The sequence below is a fragment of the Macaca thibetana genome, chromosome 8 (genome assembly GCF_024542745.1).
Source record: "Macaca thibetana thibetana isolate TM-01 chromosome 8, ASM2454274v1, whole genome shotgun sequence".
Lineage (NCBI taxonomy): Eukaryota > Metazoa > Chordata > Mammalia > Primates > Cercopithecidae > Macaca > Macaca thibetana.
The window spans coordinates 47,356,370-47,377,837 of record NC_065585.1 but is presented as its reverse complement, the minus strand read 5'-3'; the positions used below and the strand labels follow the sequence as shown (position 1 = coordinate 47,377,837).

General features: G+C 48.2%; 3 protein-coding genes across 3 annotated transcripts in view; 2 read left to right on the top strand and 1 right to left on the bottom strand.

The window, feature by feature from the left end:
* Positions 1–21,468, top strand: part of ERICH5 (glutamate rich 5) — a 700,842-nt gene that overhangs the window by 373,593 nt on the left and 305,781 nt on the right. The gene's annotated exons all lie outside the window — the stretch shown is intronic.
* Positions 11,302–11,634, bottom strand: LOC126960855 (X antigen family member 1). The gene has a single exon (XM_050800621.1). The coding sequence runs from the start codon at positions 11,559–11,561 to the stop codon at positions 11,316–11,318; it is 246 nt and encodes an 81-aa protein (XP_050656578.1). The 5' UTR covers positions 11,562–11,634; the 3' UTR covers positions 11,302–11,315.
* Positions 18,079–21,468, top strand: part of LAPTM4B (lysosomal protein transmembrane 4 beta) — a 70,214-nt gene continuing 66,824 nt past the window's right edge. Inside the window, exon 1 of the mRNA XM_050800543.1 lies at positions 18,079–19,123. Coding sequence (XP_050656500.1) covers positions 18,764–19,123 — 360 coding nt within the window. The 5' untranslated portion in view covers positions 18,079–18,763. The remainder of the gene's footprint in view (positions 19,124–21,468) is intronic.

Sequence of the window (21,468 nt, the reverse complement as noted above, 5' to 3'; positions counted from 1 at the left end):
GATACTGAATTTTAGCAGGCGGGACAGAGTAAGACCTTGTCTCAAAAAGAAAAGGAAAACAATGTATTTTTTTCAAAGTGAGATTTTTATTTTGATGGCTTCTAGCCTTTTCAAGGACTAATTTACTGAGTTGTAAAATGTAGACTTTTTAAAGGAGAGGAAGAGGATGAAGATGGATGTGCAGGAGCTTGAACTTTGTATCTGTAATGTTTTATTTCTTTAGAAAGAATGTGAACCAGGCTGGGCACAGTGGCTCATGCCTGTAATCTCAGCACTTTGGGAGGCTGAGGCGGGTAGATCACCTGAGGTCAGGAGTTCCAGACCAGTCTGGCCAACATGGTGAAACCCCACCTCTACTAAAAATACAAAAATTAGCTGCGCATGGTGACACGTGCCTGTAATCCCAGCCACTTGGGAGCCTGAGGCAGGAGAATCGCTTGAATCTGGGAGGTGGAGGTTGCAGTGAGCCCAGATCGAGTCATTGAATTCCAGCCTGGGTGACAAAGCAAGACTCCATTTCAAAAAAAAAAACAAAAAAAAAAAACTATGCACCAAAAATGGCAAAATCTTAGGATGTGATGAAATCTGAGTAATGGAATAAAAAATATTGTTAATTATATTATTCTCAATATTTTTCAGAGGCACCACAGAGAGGGAGCCAGATTATTTGGTGAACTTGATTAGTAATGCAATCTACCACACAGTCTTTAAGAACACTACTCCTGCTGAATGAGAACTTTCATCTCTCAGCTGACAACCATTCTCATAGGAACCATCTCACCTGCTGATACTGCCGATTTCAGCAGCACTGCCCTCTTAAGGACTATTTGTACAAGCCTTTAAATATTTCATTGCATTTGAGCCCTTATTAATTTATAACCATGGATGGAAAATGGAAAATTAAAGTGCTGGTATGAGTCATAGTCATAAGAAACATAGGTCTCATAAACTTAAAACACATGAGACAATTCCTTGGACATGCTAGAGGCTGTATCTGTCTCAGTCAGAGTTCCCCAGGCAGTCTAAGCTAATGGACTCTGCTCGGTTGTGAAGGAAGCAAATTTAAAAACTTGTCTTAAAAAAAAATAAGTAAAAAAAAAAAAAAAAAAAAAAAAAAGGCTGGGCGCACTGGCTCACGCCTGTAATCCCAGCACTTTGGGAGGCCAAGGCAGGCAGATCACCTGAGGTCAGGAGCTCGAGACCAGCCTGGCCAACATGGTGAAACCCCGTCTCTACTTAAAATACAAAAATTAGCCAGGTGTTGTGGTATGCACCTGTAATCCCAGCTACTCAGGAGGCTCAGGCAGGAGAATCACTTGAACCTGGGAGGCAGAGGTTGCAGTGAGCCGAGGTGGCGCCATTGCACTACAGCCTGGGGGACAAGAGAAAGACTTCATCTTAAAAAAAAAAAAAAAAAGAGGCCGGGTGTGGTGGCTCATGTCTGTAATCCCAGCACTTTGGGAGGCTGAGGCGGGCGGATCACGAGGTCAGGAGATCGAGACTATCTTGGCTAACACAGTGAAATGAGCTGGGCATGGTGGTGGGCGCCTGTAGTCCCACCTACTCGGGAGGCTGAGGCAGGAGAATGGTGTGAACCTGGGAGGCGGAGCTTGCAGTGAGCTGAGATCGCGCCACTGCACCTCCAGCCTGGGCGGCAGAGCGAGACTCCGTCTCAAACAAAAAAAGAAAGAAAGAAATAAGAAACTTGTAGTAGCCATGGTGCATGCCTGTTGTTCCAGCTACCCAGGAGCCTGAGGCAGGAGGATCACTTGAGCCCAGGAGGTGGAGGCTGCAGTGAACTGTGATCCCACCACTGCATTCCAGCCTGGGCAACAGAATAAGATCCTGTGTCAAAAAAACAAACAAACAAACAACAACAACAAAAAAAACAGACCGGGCACAGTGGCTTATGCCTGTAATCCCAGTACTTTGGGAGGCTGAGGCAGGTGGATCATCTGAGGTTGGGAGTTCAAGACCAGCCTGACCAACATGGAGAAACCCCGTCTCTACTAAAAATTAGCCGGCCGTGGTGGCATATGCCTGTAATCCCAGCCACTTGGGAGGCTGACGCAGGAGAATCACTTGAACCTAGGAGGTGGAGGTTGCGGTGAGCTGAGATTGCGCCATTGCACTCCAGCCTGGGTAACAAGAGCGAAACTCCATCTCAAAAAAGAAAAGAGGCCGGGCGCGGTGGCTCAAGCCTGTAATCCCAGCACTTTGGGAGGCCGAGGCGGGTGGATCACGAGGTCAGGAGATCGAGACTGTCCTGGCTAACATGGTGAAACCCCGTCTCTACTAAAAATACAAAAAACTAGCCGGGCGTGGTGGCGGGCGCCTGTAGTCTCAGCTACTTGGGAGGCTGAGGCGGGAGAATGGCGTGAACCCGGGAGGCGGAGCTTGCAGTGAGCGGAGATCACGCCACTGCACTCCAGCCTGGGAGACACAGCGAGACTCTGTCTCAAAAAAAAAAAAAAAAAAAAAGAAAAGAAAAGAAACTTGCAGTACCCTAGGTGCGTGCCTGTTGTTCCAGCTACTCAGGAGCCTGAGGCAGGAGGATCACTTTGAAAGGAGCTGGGCACATTCCTCAGCCCCGGGCTCAAAACTCCCTGAGCCTAGCACAAACACATCCCATCCTCCCATCCCACCACCATATATCTCTCAAACTCCCTGAGCTCAGTACAAACACCACCTGGAAAGTCTCCGATAAGGAGACAGCCGTTCAAGGTTACTGAAAGCGCAGGAGCCAAAAGAATTTCTTTGTTCCCCTACAACTTTCGGGCTATAAAAAGCAAACGCTCGCATTGTTCGGGGCCCTCTTGTATACTGTGTAAAGGAGGGACCAAGTTCGAACTTGTAGTAAAGATCCTTGCCGCTTGGCTTTGACTCTGGACTCTGGTGGTCTTCTTTGGGGAACAAACAGTCTGGGCATAACAACTTGAGCCCAGGAGGTGAAGGCTGCAGCGAGCCGTGATCACACCACTGCATTCCAGTTTGGGCAACAGAATAAGATCCTGTGTCAAAACAAAACAAAAAAAAACAGGTCAGGAACAGTGGCTCACGCCTATAATCCCAGCACTTTGGGAGGCCGAGGCGGGTGGATCACCTGAGGTCATGAGTTCAAGAACAGCCTGGCCAATATGATGAAACCTTATCTCTACTAAAAATACAAAAATTAGTCAGGCATGGTGGCGCGTGCCTGTAGTCCCAGTTACTCCTGGAGGCTGAGGCAGGAGAATCACTTGAACCTGGGAGATGGAGGTTGCAGTGAGCCGAGATCACCCTACTGCACTCCAGCTTGGGCAACAGAGCCAGACTCCATCTCAAAAAAAAAAAAAAAAAAAAAAAAAAGTTCAGGCCAGGCGCGGTGGCTCAAGCCTGTAATCCCAGCACTTTGGGAGGCCGAGACGGGCGGATCATGAGATCAGGAGATCGAGACCATCCTGGCTAACACGGTGAAACCCCGTCTCTACTAAAAAATACAAAAAACTAGCCGGGCGCGGTGGCGGGCGCCTGTAGTCCCCGCTACTCGGGAGGCTGAGGCAGGAGAATGGCGTGAACCCGGGAGGCGGAGCTTGCAGTGAGCTGAGATCCGGCCACTGCACTCCAGCCTGGGCGGCAGAGCGAGACTCCGTCTCAAAAAAAAAAAAAAAAAAAAGGCCGGGCGCGGTGGCTCAAGCCTGTAATCCCAGCACTTTGGGAGGCCGAGACGGGCGGATCACGAGGTCAGGAGGTCGAGACCATCCTGGCTAACATGGTGAAACCCCGTCTCTACTAAAAATACAAAAAACTAGCCGGGTGAGGTGGCGGGTGCCTGTAGTCCCAGCTACTCCGGAGGCTGAGGCTGAGATCCGGCCACTGCACTCCAGCCCGGGCTACAGAGCAAGACTCCGTCTCAAAAAAAAAAAAAAAAAAAAAAAAGTTCAGATGTCATTAGAAAGATTTTTAAGCTCTCTGGGAACAGAAACTCTACAGTGTCAGCTTGTGGACATTCTGGTTTCATATTTATTTCTAGGAACACATTATGTAGCGGCTACCCATATTTAGCTGACTTTTTGTTTTTTTTAAAGACGGGATCAAGGCTGGAGTGCAGTGGCGCATTTGCGGCTCACTGCAGCCTTGACCTCCAGGGCTCAAGCAGTTCTCTTGCCTCAGCCTCCTGAGTAGCTGGGCCTCCAGGAGTGCGACACTATGCTGGCTAACTTTTTTTTAATTTGTATTTTTTGTAGAAATGGGGTTCTTACTATATTGCCCAGGCAGGGCTCCAACTCCTGAGCTTAAGCGATCTGCCCGCCTGGGCCTCCGAAAGTGCTGGGATTACAGGCTCAAGCCACCACGCAGGCTGGGTATATTGTTTTCTGAGCCGCAACGCAGGCTTTAACACTCACAATAACACAGTGTGCTGTTGTCTTCCATCTTCTGGGCAGACTAAGGGGGCCCGTGGAACATGCTGACGGTGCAGTGGTCAAGCTGGTTTCCGCTGGGCATGCTCTGCCGAGGAGACTTGGGCTGCCTCAGGAGCTGCAGTGTCTTGGGCTGCTAGAAGCTGGGTGACTTGAGGATCTTCTTTTTCGCTGTGGCTGTGGATGCCTTTCAGCACTGCCTTCTTCGCCTTCAAGGCCTTTGCCTTACCCTGGGCTTTGGGAGGGGCAGGACCTTCCTTCTCCACCTTTGACACAATCTTCAGAAAAGCCTGAAGGGGTCTCCGTTGGTGAGACAGGACACAGTGACGCTGGGCTGGGTGAAAGGCAGAACTCTCTGTTACTTCTCCAAAGGAGAGAAGTCGGCCACACGGGAGTTGCACCAGGAAGAGTAACAGCAAGCTGAAAGTGTCTGAGGTGGCTTTTGTAATGCAAAGGAGGTTTTAGGGCTTCCTGGAGTTTGGGTATTTTGACAATTCTGTGACCAAACAAGAAAGGGCCATTCCTGAGCTGAAAAGTACCCGGGGTCTCTGGCCCTGAATCTGTGCATATTGTAACCCAGGCGTGATAAGGGAAGTAGTTGGGGTGAGGCCTTAGCAAACTGCCTGTGACAGGGAATTCCGAATTGTTAGCCATGGCTTCAAAACTCGGTCAAGATGACACTTGTAAAATATTTTATTACAGCAAACAATTCCCCGTATTGTATTGCCTCTTTTTGAAATATCTAGAATGGTTGTTTTCCTGACCGGACTGTGACCGATACAGATATATTTGATTGCATTCCAAATTTTAAACATTGATGCCATAAATTGATACCCTACCTTGTTTTAACCTGATTGACTCTCTCTTAACTGAGAGAGCTGGACAGACTCCATTTTGGTTTCTTCGCTTGCAGCCCCTTGTCACCCTCCCTTAAGGATATAACTGTTGCAAGCTGACTCCAAGCACATCCAGGAATGCGCTTATTTAAGATACTGAGGCAAGCTGTACCAGCAGCTCCTGGGAATGCCCTCGGTTGATGGTACCCAAAGCCCCTGCGTTTATCACTTTGTGATAATTTAAGCCCCTGAACTTGGGACTGTTTATTTTCCTGTAACTGTTTCTGTAACAATTCATCTTTTAACTTTTTGCCTGTTCTGCTTCTGTAAAAAAATTTCTTTAGCTAGACTTCCCCTCCCCTATTTAGGACAAGGTATAAAAAGAAATCTAGTCCCTTCTTCGGGACTGAGAGAATTTCGAGCTCTAGCCGTCTCTCGGTGGCCGGCAATAAAGGACTCCTGAGTTAGTCTCAGAGTGTGGCGTTCTCCCTATAACTCGCTTGGTTACAACAATAATATCACCATTAATCAGAATACTGTTTTTTGTTTGTTTTTACTGTTAGCTGCACAAATCTACCACTAATGACTGCATCTGCCCATCTTTGTCTCTTATTGTCAGAGACGTTGGAGCCACAGTGGCTCCATCTTGAATAGGGGCTAGGTAAAATGAGGCTGAGAACTACTGGACTGCATTCCCTGGAGGCTAGGCATTCTAAGTCACTGGATGAGATAGAAGGTCAGGACAAGGTGCAGGTCATAAAGACCTTGCTAATAAAATAGGTTGCAGTAAAGAAGGCAGCCAAATCCAATCAAAACCAAGATGGCGACAAAAGTGACCTCTGATCATCCTCACTGCTCCTTATACACTAATCATAATATATTAGCATGCTAAAAGACACTCCCACCAGCACCATGACAGTTTACAAAGGCCATGGCAATGTCAGGAAGTTAACTTACATTGTCTAAAATGGTGGGGAGGAACCTTCAGTTCCGGGACTTGCCCACCCCTTTCCTGGAAAACTCATGAATAATCCACTTCTTGTTTAGCATATAATCAAGAAATAACTATAAGTATCCTTAGTGGAGCAGTCACGCCGCCACTCTGCCTATAGAGTAGCCATTCTTTATTCCTTTATTTCTTTATTTTATTCCTTTTTTTGGAGGGGGCGGAAACGGAGCCTCTCGTCGATCTCGGCTCACTGCAGCCTCTGCCTCCTGCATTCAAGCGATTCTTCTGCCTCAGCCTCCTGAGTAGCTGGGATTACAGGCACATGCCACCACACCTGGCTACTTTTTTTGTAGAGACTGGGTTTCATCATGTGAGCCAGGCTGTTCTCCAACTCCTGGCCTCAAGTGATCCGCCCACTTTGGCCTCCCAAGTGCTGGGGTTACAGGCATGAGCCACTGCACCTGGCCCTCCTTTACTTTCTTAATAAACTTGCTTTCACTTTACTTTATGAACTTGCCTTGAGTTATTTCTTGTGCAAGATCCAAAAACCCTCTCTTGGGTTCTGGATTTGGGACCCCTTTCTGGGAACATTGTTATTTTGAGTTTCTCGGAGGCAGGGATTTTGTCTTAATGTACTCTGTCTCACAACCCCAGTCCAGAACCTGGCCAAACCCCAAATGTGCTTTAATAAATATGTGATTAATTACATAGATCTCTGAGAACATATCAATCATAATTCTTGACTTCCACCTTGGCTGCAATTCAGGACTGGAACCAGCTCCACATTCTGACCTTCACAGGCCTGACCCTGGACAAGAGCCAGATTCTTTAATGAATCATCTGGCATACTACTTATTTTCCTCCTCTCACTCCTATGAAACTCACAATTATCATGGCCTCCGGGAAGCAGTTCCCTGTGTTCTGACAAAAATGAGAGAGCTCACAAAATTTTCTTTTGTTTACCAGCCTGGGCAATATGGTGAAACCCTGTCTCTATCAAATAACTCACAAAAACTTGCCAGGTGTGGTGGCACGTGTTTGTAGTCCCAGATAGTCTGGAGGCTGAGGTGAGAGAATTACTTGAGCCCGGTAGGCAGAGGTTGTAGTGGGCTGTGATTGCACCGCTGTACTCCAACCTGGGCAACAGAGCCAGACCCTGTATCATATATATATTTATTTCTGTTTAGTTTTATTTTTAAGTTCTAACAGAGATATGAAGCCTATCTCCAGGGCCAACTTCATGGGCAGTGTGACCTGAGCAGTGGGACCTGGGCAAAGTGACCTAGACTTGTGACCTGAGCAGTGTGAGCTGGGCACTGGGACCTGGATAATCTGGATGTGTGACCTGGATGTGTGACCTGAGCTGTGACCTGGATGTGTGACCTGAGCTGTGTGATCTGGGTGGTGTGAACTGGGCAGTGGACCTGGGTAGTGGGACCTGAGCAGTGGGACCTGGATAATCTGGATGTGTGACCTGGATGTGTGACCTGAGCTGTGTGATATGGGTGATGTGAGCTGGGCAGTGTGACCTGGGCAGAGTGACCTGAGCAGTGGGGCCTGGGCACTGTGACCTGGAAAATCTGGATGTGTGACCGGAGCAGTGAAACCTGAGCAGTGGGACCCTGGACAGTGGAACTTGCTAGAGACTTGTGCTTAGAAGGACTGCATGCTTCATTTAATGTCCTACTGTTGCCATCTTGAAATTCTTAATACTTTTTCAAAAATAGGCCTCAAAATTTCCTTTTGCACTGGATCCCACAAATTATGTGGCCAATCCTGCCTCTTTGGTATGTACCTTAAGCCTCCTGTGACGTGAATTTATCAAGTCATGTGGATTTTAGTTATGAAACCTCCAGTAGTTTCATAGCTCCCCACTTTCCTCAGGAAACATACTCCAAACAGGGCTGGGTGCAGTAGCTCACGCCTGTAATCCCAGCACTTTGGGAGGCCAAGGCAGGCAGATCACAAGGTCAGGAGTTCGAGATCAGCCTGACCAACATGGTGAAACCCCATCTCTACTAAAAATTCAAAAATTAGCTGGACATGGTGGCACGCGCCTGTCATCCCAGCTACTCAGGAGGCTGAGGCAGAGAATTGCTTGAAGCCAGCGGGTGGAGGTTGCAGTGGAGCTGAGATCATGCCACTGCACTCCAGCCTGGGCAACAGAGTGAGACTCCATCTCAAAAAAAAAGCTTTTTACCTTCTGTTACCTACCCCCACACACACTGACACCCCTGAAAGTTCCTTACCCTTACCTCTCTCAGCTCTGTCCCTTTTTCTTTCCAATGTGAACCCTCAGTTACTGTGCTCCTTGCTGTTTATGACCCTGCAGGCCTGCCAGCTGCCCATCCCATGTGCGTCCTGTTTCCATCCTGCCCTGGGTAGTCCTCTGCTTCTCTTTACCTGGCCAATTTCACCTTATCCTGTAAGTGTGAACTTAGATGTCACCATTTCTGGGAGGCCCTCTCTGATCTACCCCAAACTAAGATATGGGCCCGGAGCGGTGGCTCACTCCTACAATCCCAGCACTTTGGGAGGCTGAGGTGAACAGATAGCCCAAGCCCAAGAGTTCAAGACAAGCCTGGGAAACATGGCGAAACCCTGGATCTACAGAAAATACCAAATTAGTGGGGCATGGTGGCGCACGCCTGTAATCTCAGCTACTCAGGAGGCTGATGTGGGAGAATCGCTTGAACCTGGGAGGCAGAGGTTGCAGTGAACCGAGATTGCACTACTGCACTCCAGCCTGGGTGACAGAGTAAGACTCTGTCTCAAAAAAAAAAAAAAAAAAAAAAAAAAAAAACACCACACACACACACACATTCAACAGCACCATGTGCATAGGTACATGAATTTCTTTTCTAACACATCTAGGTTTTCCTTTCCAGGAAAACTACCTACATGTAGCTCTGAATTTCTCAGCCTTTAGAGGGGTCCTGAGGTCTCTCTTGAGATAGACCCTTGCCTAGGTTATGGAGGTAGTTCAAATGAAACCTTCCCACCCCCAAAGGACTTTCCGGTCCAATCCAATTCCTGAGGCACGTGTCTCTTCCTTCACCTTTTGTGGTGTATTCACCCTTCGCAAGACCCAACTAAAATAAGAACTCCCCACAATTGTAATTAATCTCTTCCTGCTTTCCTAGTGGTTTGTTTTGTTTTGTTACTTTTTTATTTTTTTAGACGGAATTTCGCTCTTGTTGCCTATGCTGGAGTGCAATGGCGCGATCTCGGCTCACCGCAACCTCCGCCTACCGGTTCAAGTGATTCTCCTGCCTCAGCTTCCTGAATAGCTGGGATTACAGGCATGTGCCACCACGCCCAGCTAATTTTCTATTTTTAATAGAGACAGGGTTTCTCTATGTTGGTCAGGCTAGTCTCAAAGTCCCAACCTCAGCTGATCCACCCGCCTCGGCCTTCCAAAGTGCTGGGATTACAGGTGTGAGCCACCTCGCCCAGCCTTTTTTTGAAATGTTTTATTTTTAATGATATACATCATACATGCTGACTTACATCACAGTGACTTGTGCCACTAGGCTAGATGGTCCACTTTTTTTTTTTTTTGAGATGGTCTCACTCTGTCATCCAGGCTGGAGTACAATGGCGTGATCACAGCTCACTGTAACCTTGCCCTCCTGGGCTCAAGTGATCCTCCCGCCTTAGTCTCTTGAGTAGCTGGGACCACAGGCATGTGCCACCATGCCTGGCTAATTTTTAAAATTTTTGTACAGACAGGGTTTGCTTTGTTGCCCAGGCTGGTCTTGAATTCCTGGGCTCAAGCAATCTTCTCATCTTGGCCCCTGAAAGTGCTGGGATTGTAGGTTTGAGCCACTGGGTCCAGCCTCAGTGGTCTGCTTTGAGAGCAGGAACAAAACGTTACTAATCTTTCCAGCCTTTATGTCTTTATGTTTTGTCCATAGTGGGCACTCAAATTAATATTGGGTAATTTGAATTTCTAACAGAGAGACTGAAATGCAATTGGCCATAGAGAAGAAGAGATTTGAAAGGGTGGCTTTATCTAGTGGAAAGAAAAAACGTTCACCAGCCGGGCACGGTGGCTCACGCCTGTAATCCTAGCACTTTGGGAGACCAAGGCGGGTGGATCACCTGAGATCAGGGGTTCGAGACCAACCTGGGCAACATGGTAAACTCCATCTCTACTAAAAATATAAAAATTAGCCCGATGTGGTGGCAGGCACCTGTAATCTCAGCTACTGGGGAGGCTGAGGCATGAGAATCACTTGAACCCAGGAGGTGGAGGCTGCAGTGAACCAAGATCACACCACTGCACTCCAGCCTGGACAACAGAATGAGACTCACTCTCAAAAACAGAAAAAAAAAAAAAAAGAAAGAAAGAAAAAGAAAAAGAAAAAACGTTCCCTAACAAATAGCTGGGAAATAGCTGAACTCAGAAGAAGGTTAAGGAGAGAGAAAAATTGGAGTATAAGAAAATGAGGGAGGCTGGGCGTGGTGACTTCAGACACTTTGGGAGGCTGAGGTGGGAGGATCACTTGAGGCCAGGAGTTCAAGACCAGCCTGGCCAACAGAGCAAAACTCCGTCTCTATATTTTTTTTGAAACAGAGTCTTGCTCTGTTGCCTAGGCTGGAGTGCAGTGGCACGATCTCGGCTCACTGCAACCTCCGGCTCCGAGTTTCCAGCAATTCTCCTGCCTCAGTCTCCCAAGTAGCTGGGATTACAGGCATACACTACTATGCCTGGCTAATTTTTTTTTTTTTTTTTTTTTTTTGGTGAAAGCTGCAAAACTTTATTGAGATAGTTTAAGTCAAATATCTAATATAAAACCAGTTAGCGTCATTTCAGCTTGTCTTCATTTATTTATTTTTTTTTTTGAGACGGAGTCTCGCTCTGTTGCCCAGGCTGGAGTGCAGTGGCACGATCTCGGCTCACTGCAAGCTCCGCCTCCCGGGTTCATGCTATTCTCCTGCCTCAGCCTCCTGAGTAGCTGGGACTACAGGCGCCCGCCACCGCGCCCGGCTAATTTTTTGTATTTTTAGTAGAGACGGGGTTTCACCGTGGTCTCGATCTCCTGACCTTGTGATCCGCCCGCCTCGGCCTCCCGAAGTGCTGGGATTACAGGCGTGAGCCACCGCGCCCGGCCAGCTTGTCTTCATTTAAACTTGTGGTTGCCCTTCACCTGTTTCTGGCATTTTACAGTGTTCTTCCTTGGGTATAATCTTCACCTTGACGCCAGCACCCAAATCCAGATTTAACCCCGGTCTTTGACTGACGCAGCTCTTGCAGATCACCTTCCATGTCACGCACTTGGATCTCAGCTCTATCCTGATCTTCTTCTGTCTCCTGAACAGGTGTAGGATCCCGACTTTCAGCTGCTGGTTCTTCTTCTTGGGCCTCTCCATTACTGGGCTCCTGGGATTGGCTCCGCTGTGTCTCAGTAGGAAAGAAAGAATCCAGACCTCAGGGACCGGAGTTGCCCACTCACAGCTCCGCCGCGTTCCCCACACTCTAATTTTTTTGTATTTTTAGTAGAGACGGTGTCTCCATGTTGGTCAGGCTGGTCTCAAACTCCCCACCTCAGGTGATCTGCCCGCCTCAGCCTCCCAAAATGCTGGGATTACAGACGTGAGCCACTGCGCCTGGCCCCGTTTCTATGAAAAACACAATTAGCTGCGCCGTGGTGGCACACACTTGTAAGCCCAGCTACTCAGGAGGCTGAGGCTGAGGCTTGAAACCGGGAGATGCAGGCTGCAGTGAGCCGAGATCGCACCACTGCACTCCAGCCTGGAAGACACAGGGAGACCCTGTCTCAAAGAAAAAAAAAAAGAAAAGAAAAAAGACAAGCCTGGGTGACAAAGAGGCTGCAAGTCCTAAAGTCCTAAAAGTGAGAAGTGTTTAAAATCTGGTAAGGGGGCCGGGCGCGGTGGCTCAAGCCTGTAATCCCAGCACTTTGGGAGGCCGAGATGGGCGAATCACGAGGTCAGGAGATCGAGACCATCCTGGTTAACACGGTGAAACCCCGTCTCTACTAAAAAATACAAAAAACTAGCCGGCCGAGTTGACGGACGCCTGTAGTCCCAGCTACTCGGGAGGCGGAGGCAGGAGAATGGCGTGAACCCGGGAGGCGGAGCTTGCAGTGAGCTGAGATCCGGCCACTGCACTCCAGCCTGGGTGACAGCGCGAGACTCCGTCTCAAAAAAAAAAAAATAAATAAATAAAAATAAATAAATAAATAAATAAAATCTGGTAAGGAAGGCCCCAGTGAAGAATGAAGGAGAAGGTGCGAGTGAACTGTAAGAAACCTTACCAAGGTTATGGGGGCTGTCATCCTTAGTTCTGGCAGAAAAGGAACAGTGTGGTGCCAGGCAGAGTGGCTCACTTCTATAATCCTAAGACCTTGGGGAGCTGAGGCAGGAGGATCACTTGAGAGCAGGAGCTTGAGAGCAGCCTAGGCAACATAATGAGACCCTGTCTCTCAAAACAAACAGGCTGGCCATGGTGGCTCATGCCTGTAATCCCAGCACTTTGGGAGGCCAAGGCGGGCAGATCAAGAGGTCGAGATATCGAGACCATCCTGGCCAACATGGTAAAACCCTGTCTCTACTAAAAATACAAAAATTAGCTGGGTGTGGTGGTGCTTGCCTGTAATCCCAGCTACTTGGGAGGCTGAGGCAGAATCATTTGAACCCAGGAGGGATCACTTGAACCTGGGAGGCGGAGATTGTGGTGAGCCGAGATCAAGTGCACCACTGCACACCAGCCTGGTGACAGAGCAAGACTCCTTCTCAAAACAAACAAACAAACAGAAAACCAGGTGACTTTTCTTTCTTTTCGTTTTTTTTTTTTTTTTTGAGACGGAGTTTGTTCTTGCTGCCCAGGCTGGAGTGCAATGGCTTGATCTCGGTTCATTGCAACCTCCGCCTCCTGGGTTCAAGCGATTCTCCTGCCTCAGCCTCCCGAGTAGCTGGGATTACAGGCATGTGCCACCACGCTAATTTTTTGTATTTTTTTTTTTAAGTAGAGATGGGGTTTCTCCATGTTGGTAAGGCTGGTCTCGAACTCCAGACCTCAGGTGATCCACCTGCCTTGGCCTCCCAAAGTGTTGGGATTACAGGTGTGAGCCACTGTGCCGGGCCTAAAACCACGTGACTTTTTTTTTTTTTGAGACAGAGTCTCTCTGTGTCACCTGTAGCTGGGACTACAGGCACGCGCTGCCACGCCTGGCTAATTTTTTTATATTTTTGGTAGAGACGGGGTTTCACCATGTTGGTCAGGATGGTCTTAATCTTCTAACCTCGTGATCGCCCACCTCTGCCTCCCAAAGTGCTGGGATTACAGGTGTGAGCTACCACACCCAGCCAACCAGGTGACTTTTCTAAATAACTCTACTATTGCAATCAGTATGTCAGTTAAATATGTGGTTGTTTGAAAATAATACTGCCCACCCCGCCCCACAAAAAAATGAAAAGAATAACCCAACTGTGACTAAGTTCCTTGCGAAGCCTCAGTGTAACTGCTCAAGGGGTTCACCTTGCCCACTGCCTAGTCAGAGCTGATTTATCAAAACAGGAGAATTGCAATAAAGAATAATTCATGCAGAACTGGTTGCATGGAAGGCTGGTGGAAGATCAGGGTTTGTTTTTGTTTGTTTGTTTTGAGACGGAGTCCTCGCCCTGTTCCCCAGGCTGGAGTGCAGCGGTGCGATCTCGGCTCACTGCAACCTTCGCCTCCCGGGTTCAAGCTATTCTCATGGCTCAGCCTCCCAAGTAGCCAGGATTACAGGTGCCCGCCACCACGCCAGGCTAATTTTTGTATTATTAGTAGAGACAGGGTTTCGCCATGCTGGTTATGTTGGTCTCAAACTCCTGACCTCGGGTGATCCACCCGCATCGGCCTCCCAAAGTGCTGGGATTACAGGAGTAACCCACCGCGACCGGCCTTTATCAGGGTTTTAAAGAATAATTTGGTGGGTAGGGAGGGGCAGCCAGTGAATCTGGAGTGCTGATTGGTTGGCTCGGGGATGAAATCAGAGGAAGTGGAAGATGTTCTCTTATGCTGAGTCAGTTCCTGGGTCGGGGGCACAGAACTGGTTGGCAGGTCCAGGTGGGGCCATCCGGTTGTTAGAAATGCAAAAACCTAAAAAGACATCTCAAAAGGCGGATCTTAGGTTCTCAACACTGATGTTACCTTTAAGAATAATTGTGGAAGTTGCGAATCTTACAACCTCCAGTACAATGGCTGGTAATACTTAGAATTCCAGCCCCTCTCATTCTAACTTGGTGGCTGGTGGCCTTTTATTCATTTCACAAGGACAGTTTAGCTTTTGGGAGGGGCTATTATTTAAACTATAAACTAAATTCCTTCCTAAGGCTAGTTCGGCCTATGCCCAGGAATGGACAAGGACAGTTCAGAGATTAGAGGCAAGATAGAGTTGGTTAGATCTGATGTCTTTCACTTGTCATAATTTCCTTAGTTATAATTTTGCAAAGGCAGTTTCATTTATCCTTTGGAAGCCAGTTCCCATACTCTCTTGCACTCAAACAAGTACAACTCCAAAGACATTGACACTAAGCTTTATTTAATAAACTTTAACTGCAAAGGCATTTTTCTTTGTTTTGTTCTCCAGTTAGATTCCCTCTATTCTTTATTTTCTTATCTAGAGAAATTTGGCAACTGTCTGTAAGTTCAGATCTTGAATAGTAAGATTTCTAAAATATAAAATTCCCTTTAATCAATGATTGATTTGCCTAATGAATATGAAATTCTGGTGGGGAGGGAAAAAGGGAAGGTAACTATGGGAGCTTGCTGGAGTTTAATTGTTGAAAAAGTCTCTTTCAAGATACCATTTCCCATTCTGATCACATGTCTCCGCTTTTTCTCAGAGCACAAATGCTTGTCCTATATTAAAAGTGGCTATAGCCGGGTGTGGTGGCTCATGCCTGTAATCCCAGCACTTTGGGAGGCCAAGGTAGGTGGATCACGAGGTCAGGAGATTGAGACCATCCTGGCTAACACTGCAAGACCCCGTCTCCACTAAAAATACAAAAAATTAGCCGGTGTGGTGGCCGGCGCCTGTAGTCCCAGCTACTCAGGAGGCTGAGGCAGGAGAATGGCGTGAACCTGGGAGGCGGAGCTTGCAGTGAGCCCAGATCATGCCACTGCACTCCATCCTGGGCGACAGAGCGAGACTCCGTCTCAAAAAAAAAAAAAAAAAAAAAAAAAAAAAGTGGCTGTGGGCCGGGCGCAGTGGCACACACCTGTAATCCCAGCACTTTGGGAGGCCGAGGCGGCCAGATCACCTGAGATCAGGAGTTTAAGACCAGCCTGGCCAACATGGTGAAAACCCATCTCTACTAAAAATACAAAAAATTAGTTGGACATGGTGGGCACCTGTAATCCCAGCTACTTGGGAGACTGAGGCAGGAGAATCGCTTGAACCTGGGAGGCGGAGGTTGCAGTGAGCCAAGATCGCACCACTGCACTCCAGCCCAGTGACAGTACGTGACTCTGTCTCAAAAAAAAAGAAATGGCTGATTGTCTGAAGGTAGTGAGTTATCTCAATTGATTGTTCATGATCAGTTACAGATGGAACTCCTTGTTCTACTCTTTTGCCTGTGGTCACTACTGCACTTAACTAGTATATACACATATATTTTAAAAAGTGGCCGTGGGCATAATTAAATTTTAAATGGAAGATCCCACAGAGAAAATGATCTCCAATGTGAAAGGAACCAGAATTTTTGTTGTTGTTCTTCATTATTCAACTTGAAGAAACCAGAATTTTGTAGTGAAAACACAAAACAAGGCTGGGCGATGTGGCTCACACCTGTAATGCCAGCACTTTGGGAGGCTGAGGCGGGTGAATCACATGAGGTCAGGAGTTTGAGACCAGCCTGACCAACATGACCGGTCTGTACTAAAAATACAAAATTAGCCAGGTGTGATGGCGCATGCCTGTAATCCCAGCTACTTGGAAGGCTGAGTCAGGAGAATTGCTTGAACCCGGGAGGCGGAGGTTGTGGTGAGCCCAGATCGCGTCATTGCACTGCAGCCTGGGTAACAAGAGTGAAATTCCATCTGAAAAAAAAAAAAAGACGATGAAGAAGAAAGAAAACACAAAACAAAAACGGAGCTTTTTGTTTGGTTTTCTGATTAACTCCCCAAATAATGTTACTTATCATTTCTGATTAAGGGCCTACGCTTGACAAGGTAGGGATGGCTCTTGGTTCCAGGATAAAGCTACTTAGTAAGAAAGTTGCAGCTTTAAAGCCTTTTAAAACTAACCAGATCTGTAACTGAATAGTTTTAACAGTATCTTTCTTCCTATTTAGCCTGATTTTAGGAAATTTAGATTGAATCAATTTTTTTTTTCTGCATGTCTGAAATAAAACTTTCAACCGTGCTAATAATCTAACTTATCTCAGATTCTTGGCTTTGACAGTAGTCCATAGGCTAACCGCAGACAAGGGCGTTTCTAGACGAAACACGAGTTGGGAGGAAATAAACTCCTCCAAAGCATAGAACTATCTTTCACTATCTCTAACACTGTGTTGTGTCTTGCAGAGGCCTTGTGTAACTGGTTGGATGACTGTTTCTTTTTTTGTTTTGAGAAGTGTCTCACTGCCATCGCCCAGGCTGGAGTGTAGTGGCACAATCACGGCTCACTGCAGCCTCGAACTCCCTGGCTCAGGTAATTCTCCCCCCTCAGCCCCTGGAGTAGCTGGGACCACAGGCACATGCCACCAAGCCCAGCTAATTTTGTGTTTTGTTTTGTTTTGTTTGAGACCGAGTTTCACTCTTGTTGCCCAGGCTGGAGTGCAATGGTGCGATCTCGGCTCACTGCAACCTCCGCCTCTTGGGTTCAAGCCATTCTCCTGCCTCAGACTTCCCAGTAGCTGGAATTACAGGCATGCGCCACCACACCCAGCGAATTTTATTTGTATTTTTAGTAGAGATGGGGTTTCTCCATGTTGGTCAGTCTGGTCTCAAACTTCCGACCTCAGGTGATCCGCCCGCCTTTGGCCTCCCAAAGTGCTGGTGTTATGGGTGGGTCTTTGTTCTCACAGCTCCCAAGATGGCAGCAAGCCTTTTGTTCTCTGACCTGGGGTTCTAGGCCTCACAGATTTCAAGGAATGAGACTTTGGGCCATGCAGTGAGTGTTATAGCTCTATTAGAAGAGAACCGTGGAAACCAGCGACTAGTGCTCTGCTCCATTAGGATGAACCTGGGCACTTAGCCACACAGGAACAATGGTGAGCCTATAGCCCAAACTGGAGCCGCAATGGGTGCCTTGCTGGATCAGAAACGCAGGAGACACCCTGCCAGATCCAAAGGGGTGGAAGTCAACTGCGGGTCTGCGACAGCAGCAAACAGCAGTGGTGGACAGTGAGGGAAAGCTCAGCTTGTAGTGGAATAAACATGGACCAGAAGCATGTGCAGTTGCAAGATTTAACAGAGTGAAAACAGAGCTCCCATACAGTGGGAGGGGACCCAAAGGGGGTTGCCCACTCCCAGCTCGAATGCCTGGGGTTTATATCCCAATCATTGTCCCTCCCCCTGTGCTCTCGGATTAGATGATTTGACTATTTCTTTACCTCCTGCTTTTAGCTTAATTGGTATTTTAGTGAGCCCTCATTACTACCTGATTGGTCGGGTGTGAGCTGAGTTACAAGCCCCCTGTTTAAAGGTGGGTGCGGTCACCTTCCCCAGCTAGGTTTAGGAATTCTTAGTCGCCCCAGAAAATTCACTAGTCCTGTCTCTCACTGGGATTACAGGCGTGAGCCACTGCGCCCAGCCAATTTTGGTATTTTTTGTAGAGCCAGGGTTTCCCCATGTTGCCCAGGCTGGGGCTGAATCTTTAGAGCTGCACTCATGATTAAAAATGCTACCTGAAGCACAGCAAGGATGTCCTTGACATACATCCTATTTTCTAGGAAAAGATTACTACCACAGTAATTGAGCTGGGAAGCGGAGACAAATTGCTCTCCGTGGTGGTTCAAAGTACTGCAATTGACTGGAAGAGCACCGCGCAGTTTTCCTTCCTCTCGTGCAAGATAAGAGTGATAGGAGCTGTATCGATTACCTGCAAGATAGAAGTAGAAGGGGGCCGGGTGCGGTGGCTCACGCCTATAATCCCAGCACTTTGGGAGGCGGAGGCGGGTGGATCATTTGACGCCAGGAGTTCCAGATCAGCCTGACCAACATGGTGAAACCACACCTCTACTAAAAATACAAAAAATTAGCCGGGTCTGGTGGTAGGCGCCTGTAATCCCAGCTACTGGGGCGGTTGGGCAGGAGAATCGCTTGAACTCGGGAGGCAGAGGCTGCAGTGAGCGGAGATCGTGCCACTTCACTCCAGCCTGGGCGACAAAAGCGAGACTCCCTCTCAAAAAAAAAAAAAAAAAAAAAGTAGTAGAAGGGAAGAAAACCACAAGGAACTAGACTAAAAGAATCTCGACTACGGAATGCAGTTACACGAATGGCCAGATGAAAAAGGGAAGGCCGGGACCTCCACTGATGGCCGACTAGGAGACCGCCCGAGGGTGCACGCTGATGGATTTATTCACCCGGGGCTCGCTGCTCCCGCAGCTGGCTGGAGCCCGCGATGACGTCACGGGCCGGGTCACATGGCCGAGTCCGCCCCGCCCCCTCCCCCGCCGCCACCGCCTTCGGAGCTCAGGGTCCGGACGCAGCAGACGCTAGGAGATCTCGGGGGATCGAGGAGCGGGCCGGCGGGCGCACGGGCGAGAGGGCAGGGAGCCGGAGCGGCGGAGGAGCCGTCAGCAGCGGCGCGGCGGGCCCCAGGCGAGGCGGTCGACGCTCCCTGAAAACTTGGGCGCGCGCTCGCGCCACTGCGCCGGGAGCGATGAAGATGGTCGCGCCTTGGACGCGGTTCTACTCCAACAGCTGCTGCTTGTGCTGCCATGTCCGCACCGGCACCATCCTGCTCGGCGTCTGGTATCTGGTGAGCGCAGCGCGCCCGGCGCCGGACCCCGGGTTGATTCCGCGCCCCGAGCTGGGCTTCTGGCCCGGCCTCGCGGTGGGGTGAGGCGCGCTTATCCGCCTAAAGTTGTATTATTAGAAACTTAATTCTCTGGGTGCCGCGTCCGCGCTTCCCCGGCCGGGCCAGCGCAGACAGCGGGGGAGGCCAGGGGCGCGGGGTGGAGGGCCGCACCCGAGCCTTGGCGCCCAGGTGGTGCGGGTCGCCGGTCTCCAGCTTCCGCGCAGCTCTGCGGCGTCGCGTACGGAGCACCCGGGGCCGAGAAACTCTTGAGCTTATCTGCTGAGCACGTGTTTCCTTTCTTCTTAAAACCCGTGGGCTTTGTGTTTCGACGGCTGCGGACGGCTACGGCTGTCGCGGAGGGGACGGCGCATATTTTGCAGCTGTGTGGTCAGGGTTGCGGATTTGTCGATGCTCGTTCCCTGGTCGCGTCTCCGCTAAGGTCGCCTGCGCTTTCACGCCGTCGCACGTTCGGATCCCGAGTTGAAGTGGTTGGGGGTTCTTGGCATCCTCTTGTGAATAGGTCCCCTCCCCCCAGCCATGTTTTAACGCCCTTACTCCGGGAAGGGATGTGAGTGGGATTTACTGCATTTCCATCTGCCCGGGGAAGCCATTTTCCACCCACATTTTTCCTGCCCATGGACAGTTGGTCCTGGGACCTTTTCTTGACAGACTTAGCAGGCATAATCTGGCATTTTTTTTCCTGGTTGGAACTTTTAAAGTCTTTTTGTATGAGGAGCAGTGATTTTCAGAGGTAGTGAGGAAACCTGATGGAGTCTTGCCCTGCACCTGCCGGCACTGCACTGGTTGTTGGCACCCCTAGACTGCACCAGCACTGAGTCGGATTCCACTGCATTTTGGGTTTTGTGACATCATGATGGAGAGTTAGACCCGAGTTGCTTTGCAGTGAATACCACTGCATCGCGAGGAAATGCCCTGAAAATGGTAGACAAATGGCATATGTAACTTTTTTCAGTGAGGTTTTTTTTTTCTTTTTTTTTTTTTTTTTTTTTTGAGACAGTCTCACTCTGTGGCCCGGGCTGGAGTGCAGTGGCACGATCTCAGCTCACTGTAACCTCCGCCTCCCGAGTTCAAGCGATTCTCCTTCCTCAGCTTCCGGAGTAGCTGGGATTACAGGCGCCCGCCACTATGCCCAGCTAATTTTTTGTATTTTTACAAAAAGAGACGGTTTCACCATATTGGTCAGGCTGGTCTCGAACTCTTGACCTCGTGATTCGCCCTCCTTGGCCTCCCAAAGTACTGAGATTACAGGCAGGAGTGAGCCACTGCGCCCCGCCGAGAAAAATTATCTCTTTAATGAGTTAGGAGTATGTGTGTGTGTGGTTTGTTTGTTTATTGGGCCCATTTTTGGATAGAATATGGACTTTTTGTCTTAACTGTGAACCCCTTCCTTGTACCATTTTAAGCAAAACATTTCACCCCAGGCATATGGTGTTCACTGTGCTATTTATAGTTTCAAGTTTCCTTTAGTCAGTGTCTATCATGGCCACACAATATAAATTTTTGGCTTGAAAATATTTCAAACATATTTAGCGTTTGTGGGTTCTTACTGTGCAGTGTAAATACAGATGGAACATCAGCATATTAGCTAAACCTCGACTTTGCTGAAAGCCAATAAATTATTTACCGAAATTGAAAATTATAGCAAAAGGATAGTAGGTGGCTCAAAATAGTTGGTGCTTTTATTGATGATCAAGACAGACTGTTTTATACAAGTGTCTGCCTTCCTTGAAAATGTTCAAATCTGCCGACTTGCAAGTACATCAGTGAATGTAATTTGTGAAATCTAGGGCATTGCATTAGGCAAATGTACTACGTGATCTACAGGAAAGATAAATCCTACTTGAGCCCTGTTGTTGGCTGTAATCCAGCCAGCCAGAGTTGGTGTGATACAAGAGTACTCAGCATGCTTTGTCTACTGTTTGAGCACACTCTCTGTGGAAAGTAGTTACTGGTGTGCTTGTCTTAGCATTTGGAAATAAATGGCCTTTTGAAAGATAATTAGAAAGCTTTCTAGCAGATGTGAATAAAAATGTTGCTTTAGGTAAACCCTATTTCTGGGAAACCTTGCTTAAGTACTGGTAATCTTTATAAATAGTCTTGCGTTTCGCAAGGCAATGTAAGCCATTTGATTTTTTTTTTTTTAAGTAATGAGTTTCACTCAGACCTTTGAATATAATTTTGTGATACCCTACCTTGTTCTAATCTGAATTGACTCTCCCTTAGCTAAGAGAGCCAGACAGACTCCATCTTGGCGCCTTCACTTGCAGCCCCTTAGCCACCCCCTT